The sequence below is a fragment of the Daktulosphaira vitifoliae genome, unplaced genomic scaffold (genome assembly GCF_025091365.1).
Source record: "Daktulosphaira vitifoliae isolate Bord-2020 unplaced genomic scaffold, ASM2509136v1 Scaffold_5, whole genome shotgun sequence".
In the NCBI taxonomy this organism is placed as follows: Eukaryota; Metazoa; Arthropoda; class Insecta; order Hemiptera; family Phylloxeridae; genus Daktulosphaira; species Daktulosphaira vitifoliae.
The window spans coordinates 25,530,998-25,544,646 of record NW_026099576.1 but is presented as its reverse complement, the minus strand read 5'-3'; the positions used below and the strand labels follow the sequence as shown (position 1 = coordinate 25,544,646).

General features: G+C 30.2%; 2 protein-coding genes across 2 annotated transcripts in view; one reads left to right on the top strand and one right to left on the bottom strand.

Annotated features, from left to right (window-relative positions):
• The window catches only part of LOC126907722 (uncharacterized), a 56,814-nt gene extending 56,533 nt beyond the window's left edge, over positions 1–281 (bottom strand). Inside the window, exon 1 of the mRNA XM_050689228.1 lies at positions 269–281. The gene's annotated coding sequence lies outside the window, so the exon portion shown is untranslated. The remainder of the gene's footprint in view (positions 1–268) is intronic.
• Positions 282–6,079: 5,798 nt separating this feature from the next.
• On the top strand, positions 6,080–8,022 carry LOC126908262 (uncharacterized). Its single transcript, XM_050690174.1, has 3 exons — positions 6,080–6,274; positions 6,562–7,060; positions 7,151–8,022. Exons 1-3 carry the CDS (start codon positions 6,080–6,082, stop codon positions 8,020–8,022), a joined length of 1,566 nt encoding a protein of 521 aa, XP_050546131.1.
• The last annotated feature ends 5,627 nt before the right edge of the window (positions 8,023–13,649 follow it).

Here is a 13,649-nt window from a genome sequence, read left to right as displayed (position 1 = left end):
AAAAAAAAAACACATCATAGTAAAATTAATACCTTCTCCGCTTCGCATCGAAGCTAATAAATTACAAAATGATGTGCATTACTAAAAATTATATTATGAAAAAAAAAAGTTTAATTTTCAAAATTTCATTAAAAAATTTTGGTTTGTAAAAAAATTATTTTAACTGCAAAATCTTATTTTTAAGACGGTAAATAAAAGCTTTTACTATTTCAAAATGTATTTTTATTAATTATTCTTGTATTTCTTTGAGCTCAAACACGGCTTATATTTATTAGTTTTATGTGTATTTACATTTACATAATCATTTTTCTGAATTGAATTTTTTTATTATTAATATTACTATACAATTTAATTATTATAATACGAGTAGGGTTAGGAGGGGTAATTGTGAATAGTGGTAATTGTAAATGAGGCATCGATAAACAATGTGTCCAAATTGCGAAGGGATGTATTTGTTACATGTTTTGTTCGTATTTATTCCGTATCATCGAGTAGTGGAAATTCTCAATAGATTATTTATTTTTAAAACGTAATTGCACAGTCGATGGCAGATCCACAAAATCCCAATTCCACAATATTATATCGATTATAACATCGCATTTACGATAAAACGATATTTTGAAAAAAATACAAGTCCAAAAAAAAATTATAACGTCACAAGTCGCGTGGGGGTCAATATGACCCATTTCAACTTAAATGGATATTTTAAATCATAATTTTCATAATTATGAAAATCTCTTCAATATTACTATAAAAATCATCTTCTAAATTTATATCTATGTACACCTTTTATGCAATATAATACATCCAATTTTATTTATGTGGGGGTATGCTAGACCCCCACGCGACTGTTTAAGGGTTAAAGGACAAAGAAAACAGATTAGACATGATATTTTATATCAAAATTTTGCATGGATTATTTTCAACATAATAAAAATCAATATCAATTTTTAAATATAAATACTTATTTTTATAAATTAGTAATAATCTCAAAAAAAAGAGGTTATGGAAAAAATTTAATTACAGATTTGAAATCTGTGCATAAACGTAGTTTAGCCAAATATATTTTAATCTATACTGATCAAATAATGTTTCGTTTTAGTAATATGATTTTACTTGCAAATCAGTATAAAAAGGAACTTTACGCTCTAATTATTTGTGGTGATATTTAATTAAAAAAAGTTTTTTTTTTATGTTGCCATTTTTATAGTAGATATTTATCTAAATTTCTAAAGTTAAATTTTTTTTTCAATTTTTGGTGACTTTAGTCAACTAGATTAAAATCGTGTCCTTTTAACGAATTGATTATTAAAATTATTCCAAAGAGCAGTGAGAATTTTTCTTAGTTTCTCATCGAAACTAAAAAAAAGAATCAAAAAGTTGTTAAAAATATCTACTCATATGAGTATATTATAAAAATTTGTTTTAATTGTACAAATCCATTGTTAATTCAGGTGTAACCCAAAATTATTTTTTTAGAATTGATTTATGTAGTAACATGTTACTAATAATTTACTTTAACTAAATGAACTAATCAAAATAATGTTGTTAAAAAGATTTACTCAATGGAGTGTATTATAAAATTTGATTATATTTGTAAAAATCAATTGTTAATTCAGGAGAAAAAACAATCATTTTTTTAGAAATGATTTATACAGTAACATGTTACCAAAAAAATTGGAATATTATAGGATAGTAGTAGCACACACAAATAGAGTAAAAAAAACCCAGCACAGGGGGGTCGCGGCACAGTGGTGACGTGGTATAGATGGATCAAGTATAATGATATCTGACAGTAATTAAAATCACTATAAAAAAAAAAACGCTTCGATGCAAATCTTTAGATAGTGTTTAATTTTAAAAAATTGGTGGATTAATCCAAAAGCTACATGATCTGCTAGTTCATTATTAATATCCTAATTAAAATAAAGTATGTCGAATGAAAAAGTGATTATTCAAAAATATTATTTCTCATAAAAAAATAATGTTGATCCATACACTTTTCAATATGTCATAGCATTATAAAGTTAAAAATGTAAAAAATAAAATCGAGAATTTTCACACAATAATAGCATTTGGTAGCCATTTTCACCGTGAAGATAAAATAAAGTCCGAAATTTTTTTGCATAATAAAGTAAATTATATAAGCTTTAATTTAAAATATATATAAAAGTGTCAGACCTTCTGGAACATTTTCAAAAGTCAAGTTGAAAAAGTAAATTTTTTGTGAAAAAGTTGTTATTTTAAATCCCCCTCTGTGGGCAGGTAAAGGGTCAGATATGAAAAAAATATATACCAAATGATAGGTAAAGACATCATGCATCTATAAAAAAAAGAAATATAATGATCTATACATTTTTCAAAAGTTATAGCTTTATAAATTTAAAAATATAAAAAAGAATTTTTTACAAAAATCGTATTTTTTTTATTAAGTTTGATGTCTGTTTTCACCGTGAAGATAAAATAAAGTCCGAAATTTTTTTCATGATAATGTATATTACATTAGCTTTAATTTAAGATATATATTAAAGTGTCAGATCTTCCGGAACATTTTCAAAATATAAGTTGAAAAAATTAATTTTTTGTGAAAAAGTTGTCATTTTAAATCCCCCCCTGTGGACAAGTAAAGGGTCACATATAAAAAAAAATATACAAAATGAAAGGTAATGATATCATGCATCTATATAAAAAAAATTATATTGATTTGGTTATTTTTATAAAAGTTGTGCCAATTTTAAGTAAAAAAATTTCGAAAATAAGTCATTTTTAAATTTGTAATTTTTTTGGAGTTTTTCCTCATTTACGGGGAATGAGGGAAATTTTTTCAATTTTTAAGTGTAGTGTCTTCGGCTAGATACGATTTGTGATCGTATGATTTTTTTCTATCACTTTTAAGTTTTAATATTATTAATTATTATTAAAAAATAAGTATTTACATAAAGAAAAAAAATTGTTTTAAATTAATACTGATTATATTGATTATTAATATGTTAAAAATAAATCAAATGACATATTTAACCTATTTTTTTAATCGTTTAAAGTTGATTTTTTTGAATGTTTATAGTAAAAAAAATTTTATTTATTTTACCATAACTTTTAGCTCAATTGGCGAGTTTGAAATTGACATCATTAAATAGAAAATTTTATTAGAATTAAAAAAATTGTACCGTTAAGATTAATATGCAGTTAGAAAGTTTTATAATTACTATTTATAGTAAATTTATCAGAAAAACTCAATATTTTTTTGTATTTTTATCGTAATAAGTAACTCAAATAGAAGTAATAGTATTCATTTCCTAGTAACTTTTAGTGTTTAAAAAGATTATGAAATTTAAATATTCAGAACTTAATTAATTTTAATGATTTACTTTAACTAAATGAACCAATCAAAACAAAGTTGTTAAAAAGATTTACTCAATTGAGCGTATTATAAAATTTGATTATAATTGTAAAAATCCATTGTTAATTCAGGAGAATCTAAGATATCTACAAAAAAAAACTATATTGATTAGGCCATTTTTAAAAAGGTTATGGCAAATTTAAGTAAAAAAAATTGTAATTTTTTGAGGGATTTCCCCCGTTTACAGGGATTGAGGGATTTTTTTTCAAATTTTGAGGGTAATGTTTTCGACTAAATACAATATGTGATCTTTTGACATATTTTTCATCAAAATCGGTCCAGCGAGAGTTAAGATTGAGTGTATACAGACACAAAAAAAAAAAAAAACACATCATAGTAAAATTAATACCTTCTCAGCTTCGCATCGAAGCTAAAAAAATTAATAGAGTAGCCACTATTAATAATTGGTCAGTCAATCATAAACCACAATATTTAGTAGCTTTTTTACAAGATTCTGCTTTAACCTTTTATGATAATATTGAATCGAAATATTACCGTAGCATGAATTATAAAAAAAATTAGAAAAGAATTTGAACCAATTGCTCAAAATGATATCTTACGTATTTTATTAGAGAAAAGAATGCAATTAGATGATGAACAAACAGTTGCTTATATTAATGTTATGGAGGCTGTATGTAAGAGAATTGACTGCAATATGCCACAGGAAGTGTTAGTGAGAAATGTTATTAAAGGTTTAAAACCAAGTATTACTAGATATATTAGTATACTTGACAATTGTAACTTAACTGAATTAAAAAGAAATATTCATAATTATGAAATAGTAGACTTTCAATACGGAGTTGATCTTTAGCTAAATAAGGTTGCCACACAACCACTTCGTATTCTAAAATAGAGCGAACGAGTGAAAGATAGAGGGAACGTAAACATTGTGGAGAAGTAAAGAGGTTAGTATGTCGTTTCAAAAATCCTAAAACTTTTAAGGCTTTACCTACTATAAAGTTAATATGGCCGTCAAAATATAGCGAAGGAGTCAGGTGGAATCCTTGGTCAGTTACTTGAAATACACGCTCTAACATGGTACTATCTAAAATCGCTTTTAGAATCGCAAAGAATGGATTTATAATTATTGAAGTGAGGGAAAAGACTTTTTTTTTTTGGCTGTAGTATCTAGTTTATATTTGGTTCAATCGCGTGGTGTGGATGGACTAAGCCCGAATCCTATTATCATCCACACATTAAAAATACAGTGTTAAAGACTATTAGATGTCACATACCTATATCTCTAACAGATATAAACAAATTTGAAAAGAAAAATAATATAAGTATAAATTTTTACACTTATGTGAATGGAATAATTGCGGGTTCATTGCATTTTAACCGGTCATAAACGTAGCAATCATGTCAATTTATTGTTTATAGATAGAAATTATAAATCGTTCGGATATTTCTGTTGTATTTCTAATCTAGAGCGGTTGGTATCCATTCAGCTTTCAAAACATAACTCTCGCCATTTTTTATGTGATTGCCTGTTATTGTTTTACTCGGAGTTAAAATTGAGGACTCACCAAATCGAAAATTGTATGCGTGTTAAAACTTTTGTAATAATTATAATAAATTCCCCGTCGAGTTTTATTTACGCTGATTTCGAGTCTTTGTTAACACCTATAGCTAATGCGATCCAAATCCGGCGGAATCTTTTTCAAATAAAATTAATGTTCACGAACCTCATAGTTTTTTTTATTTTATTAAATGTTTATACAATGAAAATTTGGATCGCATGGAGTTATATCACAAAGAAAATTGTGTAAAGGTGTTCATCGAGAGACTTCAACGATATAAATCGTATAAGTGACATTTACTTAAACCCCATATCAATGATACCGTTAAAATTAAAACAACAACATGATCATTGTTGCGGCTTGCTCTATTGTATGAGTATTATTATGATTTTTATATTATTATTATTATTGTGATAAGCAGACGATCGGTTTTACTCAGCGGAGAAAAACCAGTCTCCTAATAAATGCCTCACTATTCACATATAGAAAAGTTCGTTTTATTAATTCATAGTTAAGCGACATAAGTAATATTCTTCTCGTAAAAATTAAAATACAGTCCACAGTCGTAAAATTTGGTCCAATTACGTGCCAGATCAGTTTATGTAAAGTGCGTCTTAAATACGATTATATCGTATTTTTGTGTTACTAAATAATATTTTAGTACATCGTGTAATATCGTGGTGACTATTCGTGTATATTTAACAAATAAGTGTTATTATTAGACGTAATATTATAGCGAGGGAGTCGTAGACAAGATAATTCGTATTCGTCAAGTATCATGTTTGGATAATTAGATGACCAACCCGTCCATTTCGAACATTTTCTCTCGAGAAAAAACTGCTAGAAGAGAGAAAATATTGTCAAGGTAACAGAATTACATTATTTTCCTAAGTATCGTTATATATTAAAAAAAAAAAAAAAAAAAATTCCCTATTCGTTAAACACGCTTTTGTTTGGTTATTTAATAATAGCGTTTGTTGTAAAAAAAAAAGAGAAAAATCAGGGGAAATTGCAATAGTATTTATTATTAGTAGTATGTTAGACCGCACTGATAAACAGTCGGAATAGTAAATTTATTATCGGTAAATGTATAGTAGCGATAAAAGTAGTAGGTAAGTAAGGTCAGGGGGTAATCATCGATTTGCTTCGTTTCTCTATAATGGCCTCTACAAATGATTCAGCGCCACTTACAGTAAGAAGAGGTCAATTAAAAGCTACTTTAACGCGATTTGTGACTTTTATACATGGGGAAGCTATCGATAAATATCAACTTAGGATACGAAGAGAAAAGTTAGAAGATACGTGGAATGAATTTCCACAGGTCCAGTCTGCCATGGAAGACGAGGCAAATGAAGTAAAAAATAATAATGAGAATTTTCCATATCGGATAGAGTTTAAGGATACTTACTTTAAAGCAGTAGCGGAGGCAGAGAAAGTATTAAACCCTATGTTTCAGCAGGGTCTTGAACAGCGCAAAATACAGGAGCTACTTCGACGCAATCGACAATTAATTTAGCTGCATTAAATATACCAACTTTTAGTGGCAAATATGAAGATTGGTCAGCCTTTTTTGATATGTTTCAACGCCTGGTGCATTTTAATGCGGAGATAACGCCAGTTAAAAAATTCTTTTATTTAAAGTCATCATTAAATGGAGAAGCAGCTAGTAGTATTAGATGCATTGAAACAACGGACGCAAACTATGAGGCCGCTTGGACTACATTAATTGAACGTTATAATAATAAAAAGGTGTTAGTTCAAAGACACGTCCGAAATATTGTCGAGTTAGAACCGTTACAAGATAGTACTGCCAGAAGATTACGTATGTTAATAGACGACTTAAATGATAATATGAAGGCTTTAGAAACTTTAGGCGAAAAACCAGGAGATTGGGGCCCTTTACTGTTGCACATAGTGTGTTCAAAGCTGGATCGAGAAACGCTGAAGTCGTGGGAGATAAAATCATCCAAGGATAAAGTACCAACTGTTAAGGAATTAACAACATTTTTAGGCGAACGTTNTACAATATATAAGTGTCCATCTTTTATTGCGTTATCGGTAGCCGAGCGCATATCTAAAGTGAATACAATAGGCCTGTGTAAAATTTGTTTACGGAAACACGACAAAATAAAATGTTTTGGTAGATATTGTTTAAAGTGTAATAATCCCCATAATACGTTGTTACATTTAAATAAAAGTGTAGTATCCAATTAACATGAAATCCAAACAGAAAATAATTCAAGTGAGCCATCATCTACTATTTTGACCACCGCACATGTATCTAATACATTCGATCAAATTTTATTAGCGACACCATTAGTCCAAGTCAGCAATTCCATTGGCCAAACGTCCGTAGCAAGGGTGCTCCTTGACTCAGCATCCATGAATAACTTTATTACAGTAGAGTTAGCTAATAGTTTACGGTTAAAAAGACAAAAAATTAATCATATTGTTTGTGGTATAGGGCAAACGACCCAAAGTATTTCGTCAACGGTTGAATTAAAAATAAAATCGCGTAATAGTGACTTTCAGCTATTCACTCGATTATTGGTGGTGCCAAAGATAACGGGGGATTTGCCTATGAAGAAAATCGGAGATGATAAAAACACGCCCGCGGGAGTTACCTTAGCGGACCCATTATATAATGTGCCGCAACCAGTTGATATTTTAATAGGAGCTAGCCATTTTTTCAATTTAATCGGTAAAAAACAGTTTAAAATTGCAGATAAGGGACTTATTTACCAAGAAACTGAGTTTGGTTTTATTGTATCGGTTGCCATATCTAGTACTAACATGCCTAGTAAATCGACATCATATGTTGTTTCTATAGAGGATTCAATAGATGATGGAGTTTTAGAAAATTTAATACAGCAGTTTTGGCGCACCGAAGAATGTAATCTTGCGGTTCCGTACACGGCTGAAAAAAAGGCGTGTAAAAAAATATTTGAAAAAACGGTAATTAGAGATGTCACGGGACGTTTTATTGTACACCTGCCGTTCAAGGAAAATGTAAACCAGTTGGGTGAATCTTATGAAATTGCAAAAAGAAGATTACTGTCCACGGAAAAAAGATTTCGTAGGGATCCAGGACTAAAACGATGATATGTCAAATTTGTGAGAGATACGAGAATTTGAATCACATGGAAAGGGTAGGTGTCGAATCAACAGATATACCGGGAAAAATTTGTTATTTACCCCATCATGGTGTACGTAATGAAAATAGTATTACTACCAAATTACGTGTAGTATTTGACGCTTCAACAAAAACCGAAAGTGGAATTAGTTTAAATGACACTTTGTTAAAAGGTCCAACGGTTCAGGATGACTTAATTTATATATTAACGCATTTTAGAACTCATAATTATATTTTAACCGCTGATATAAAAAAAAATGTGACGACAAATATTAGTCGTAAATAAACATCGGGATTATCAGCGTATTCTATGGAGAGAAGAAGAAAATGAACCGATAAGCATATACCGTTTAAATACTCTTTCTTATGGAACGGTACCTGCTTCGTATATTGCCGCGGGTTGCTTAAAGATATTGTCGATAACTGAACAAAACAGGTTTCCCAGTGCGGTCGCCGCTATAGGTCGCGATTTTTATATGGATGATTTTTTGAGTGATAACGTATCGCAGGCGGCAACTGCTGAATTATGTGACGGTCTTATTGAAATACTATCAGCAGCCGGTCTTGAATTAGGTAAATGGTCGTCGAATGAATCGTCGTTGATTAATAGTATGAATGGCACTGAAGAGAATTTAACCCAATTACCTGATATAAATAATTCGATAACAAAAATACTAGGTTTGTGCTGGGACTTGCATAAAGATATGTTGCAGTACAAAATCGAGATAAATAAAAATTTGACTGCCGAGATTCTCTCCAAGCGTAATATTTTATCGGAAATTGCTCGAATTTATGACCCGTTAGGGCTGATCGGACCAGTAATTATAAAGGCTAAATTAATATTACAAAGTCTATGGAAGGAACGTATTACATGGAATGAGCCAGTAAGTGATATAATCCGTAAAGAATGGTTAAACTATAAAACTGATTTGAACGCGTTAAATGACTTAAAAATACCACGACAAATTACAATAAAAAATAGAATGGTAAACATTGAAGTGCATGGTTTTGCCGATGCTAGTATAAATGCTTATAGTTGTTGTCTATATCTAAGGTGTTCCGACGAATATGGTAATAATTATAGTAATTTAATCAGCGCTAAAAGTAAAGTAGCTCCTTTAAAATAATTATCTCTACCGAGATTAGAATTGTGTGCTGCCGTATTACTTGCGTGTTTAGGTAACAAAATTATTCCAAAGTTATTATTACCTATAAACAAAAAAATTTACTGGTCTGATTCAAAGGTTGTATTGTGTTGGATATCGTCCCTTTCGCGTCAATGTAAAACGTTTATAGCACACCGTATCGGTGAAATACAAGAATTGACCGCTCCGTCAGACTGGTATCACGTGGAAAGATAATCCAGCCGACATAANTAACGGCAAAGATAATCCAGCCGACATAATATCGCGTGGATGTCGCGTATCTGAGTTGAACGCCATGTCATTGTGGTGGCACGGGCCTNGGAAAGATAATCCAGCCGACATAATATCGCGTGGATGTCGCGTATCTGAGTTGAACGCCATGTCATTGTGGTGGCACGGGCCTAGTTGGCTTTTGTTGAATGAAAAGGAATGGCCAAATACAACAAAAGAAGAGATTGTCAGTAACTTAGAAGAAATGCCGGAATTTAAATCTTCCATAAGTGTTGTGTGTTCCACCGACGAAGAGTTTCAGTTACTATCAAAGTTCTCCTCGTTCAAAAAATTATTGCGTGTTGTGGCTTATTGTTTAAGATTTAAAAATAACGCATTAGATAATTTTTACAAAAAGAAAAATATATTTCATACTTCTAAGCGAAATGGCTTTGTAAGTGCGATAGAAAGAAAGGCAGCGAGGTTATGTTTGGTTAAGTTGGTTCAAGGTCGATCATTTCTAAGCGAAATAATGCAATTGAAAAAAGGAAAGGAGATCTCAAAGGCAAGTAAATTATATCGTCTTAGACCATTTTTGGATGAAAACAATTTGCTACGCGTGGGTGGGCGTTTAAAAAACGCAGACGATATTTCAGTGTTTCAACGGAATCCTATGGTATTACCGTCACATTGTTCATTTACCAAATTGTTATTTAGAGAGGAACACATCAAGTTAATGCATAGTGGCCTACAAGCGTTATTAGCGTCTGTTCGATTAAATGATTGGCCTATTAACGGTCGAAACCTCGCACGATTTACCGTTAATAGATGTGTTGTTTGTTTTCGTCACAAGCCTTAAGTGGTGCAACCGATCATGGGAGATCTACCAAGGAACCGCCTGTCTCCGGGTTGAGCTTTTTTAGCCACAGGTATAGATTTCTGTGGTCCATTTTTGTTAAAAACAGGATTAAGGAAAAATTCACCGGTTACTAAAGCCTATGTGTGTATATTTATTTGTTTTGCGACACATGCGGTGCATTTTGAGTTGGTCAGTGATTTAAGTACCGATGCTTTCTTACGTGCTTTAAATCGGTTTTTTGATAGACGCGGAAAAAGTAAAACTTTGTACTCTGATAACGCCTCAAATTTTATAGGGTCAAATCGTCAACTTAAAGAATGGTATGAATTATCTCAAAATGAAGAATATTAAAGTAAAATTAATAATATGTTGTCTGAAAACGAAGTGAAGTGGAAGTTTATTCCTGCGTGCTCACCGCATTTTGGAGGTCTGTGGGACGCTGAAGTAAAGTCGCTGAAATATTTATTACGTAGGGTTTTGGATGATGCCCATTTATTTTATGAGGAGCTACTTACTGTAATTACCCGGGCGGAAGCATGCTTAAATAGTCGCCCATTAACGATACTATCCTCTGATCCAAGCGACTTGTCTCCTCTCACTCTTGGTCATTTTCTCATTGGTAATTCTTTAACTGCTTTGCCTGAACTGGATCAAACGAACATATCAAGTAACCGGTTAACACGTTGGAGGCGTGTTTCTCAATATTCTCAAAATTTATGGAAGCGCTGGAGTCGGGAGTATTTAGCGCAGTTGCAGGAGAGAACGAAATGGGTTGGTGAGAAAGGACCTAAGACAAAAGTAGGCACCATTGTGCTTCTCAAGGACGACAATATTCCGTCTTTAAAGTGGCGGCTTGGTCGTGTCACTTAACAGGGAAATATTATGGCGCTGTGCATAGAGATTGTAAACTAAAATGTATGTTCCCGTCATTTATTGCCGAATTCTACATACTCTGCAGAATTATGATTCTCACTTTATTATTACAGAACTTTATTTTGGGGATGATGACGAAGGTATTGAAATAGTGGCAAAAACGAATGAAAAATATATCTAAATTAAAAAAACAATTAAGATATCCAATAATAAGCGACCGACATTGAAATTTATAGATTCTTTCAACTTTTTACCATCTTGAAAAATTAGCCGAAATTTTAACTCTTGATCAATTTATCATAACAAGGAGAATGTAAACAAATGATGATGAATTCATGATGATGTGTCGCAAGAGAGTATTCTGAACAAAAGTACATTATCTCCCAAACCCTCGTTTCGTAGTTTAGTAAATATGAGTGAAAAAAATTAGATTATTCATTATCGGACTCTAAAACAAGTTATTAGTTTAGGACTAAAGTAAAAAATAAAAATAAAGTATAAAATTCGAACAGTCGGCTTGGATAAAGGCATATATAAATTTGAATATGAGAAAACGTATGGCATCTTAGTCGGCTTTCGAAATAGATTGTTTTAAACTCATGATTAACAGCATTTATGGAAAATGTCTGGAATACCCCGGAAAACGAATTGACGTTGAAATTTTAAGTAAATGGAAAAATTTAGGGAATAGACACGGAGCAAGTTTTAATATCTAAACCACATTTCAATGGTATAGCTATTTTTAATAGTAATGTGGCAGCCATTCACTTAAAAAAAATTGAAATTGTATGATAAATAATTTTACGCTGGCTTTTCAGTATTAGAAATTTCCAAATCTATTATATACGATTTTCACTTAAACTTTATGAAAAAAATGTATGCAAATAAGTGTAAATTATTATATGAGAATACCGACTCTCTATTTTATGAAATAAAAACTATAGATGTTCATTATTATTTTAAGAAAAACATTTAAAAATTCGACACATCAAAAAATTTTATCCTATCAACATATATGGTATGCTGTGTAAGGTTTCAGCCAAACAGAGGGCCTACTAATTATCCACTGCCTAGGGGGAACACTGGACAGTGACCTAGTAGCCGCGCCAAACAAGATAATACTTATTGACGGAGTTACTAGGTTTTGAAAAAAAAAAAAAATGTTAATAAAAATGAGGGAAAAGTAACAGAGTTATAGAGAAAAAAAAAAAGAGGCCATGTATAATATAACAACATTTTATAATTATTTAATTAAAAATTTATAATTACTATTTTAAATATAAATATTCATAGGAAAAAACTATGAAAAGGAGAAGAAAAATAGTTGGATCAAGTATAATGATATCTGACAGTGATTAAAATCACTATAAAAAAAAAACGCTTCGATGCAAATCTTTAGATTGTGTTTAATTTTAAAAAATTGGTGGATTATTCCAAAAGCTTCATAAACTGCTAGGTCCTTATTAATATATTGATTAAGATAAAGTATGTCGAATGAAAAAGGAATTATTAAAAAATAGTATTTCCCATAAAAAAATTATATTGATCAATACACTTTTCAATAAGTTATAGCATTATAATGTTAAAAATGTAAAAAATAAAATTGAGAATTTTCACACAATAATAGCATTTGGTAGCCATTTTCACCTTGAAGATAAAATAAAGTCCGAAATTTTTTTTTTCCATGTTAAAGTATATTACATAAGCTTTAATTTAAGATATATATAAAAGTGTCAGACCTTTTGGAACACTTTCAAAAGTTAAGTTGAAAAAGTTCTACTTTCTATATGAATTTTTATGTTTTGAATCCCCCCCGTTTTAAGAGAAATGGTCTGATTTAAAAAAAATATGTCGAATGAAAGATCTATATAAATACTACTTCTCATAAAAAAATTGAAATGATCCATACATCTTTCAAAAAGTTATAGTATAATAAAGTTAAAAATTTAAAATACAAAATCGAACATTTTCACACAAAAATAGCATTCGGTAGCCATTTTCACCATGAAGATAATATAAAGTCCGAAATTTTTTTTTTTCATGATAAATTATATTACATTATATTTAATTTAAGATATATATAAAAGTGTCAGACCTTCCGGAACACTTTCAAAAGTTAAGTTGAAAAAATTAATTTTTTGTAAAAAAGTTGTCATTTTTAATCCCTTCCTGTGGACAGGTAAAAAGTCAAATTTATAAAAAAAATATACCAAATGATAGATAATGACATCATGCATCTATAAAAAAAATTATATTGCTATAATCATTTTTGAAAAAGATATGGCAGTTTAATTTGAAAAAATTGAAAAATTTTCGAAAATTATCGAATTTTAAATTTGTAATTTTTTTGGAGGTTTCCCCCATTTACGAGGAACGAGGGAAATTTTTTCAATTTTGAAGGGTAATGTCTTCGACTAGATACGATTTGTGATCTTTTGACATATTGTTGAAAGAAATCGGTTCGGTGAGAGCTGAGAAAAAGTGGTAACAGACACAAAAAAAAAAAAAA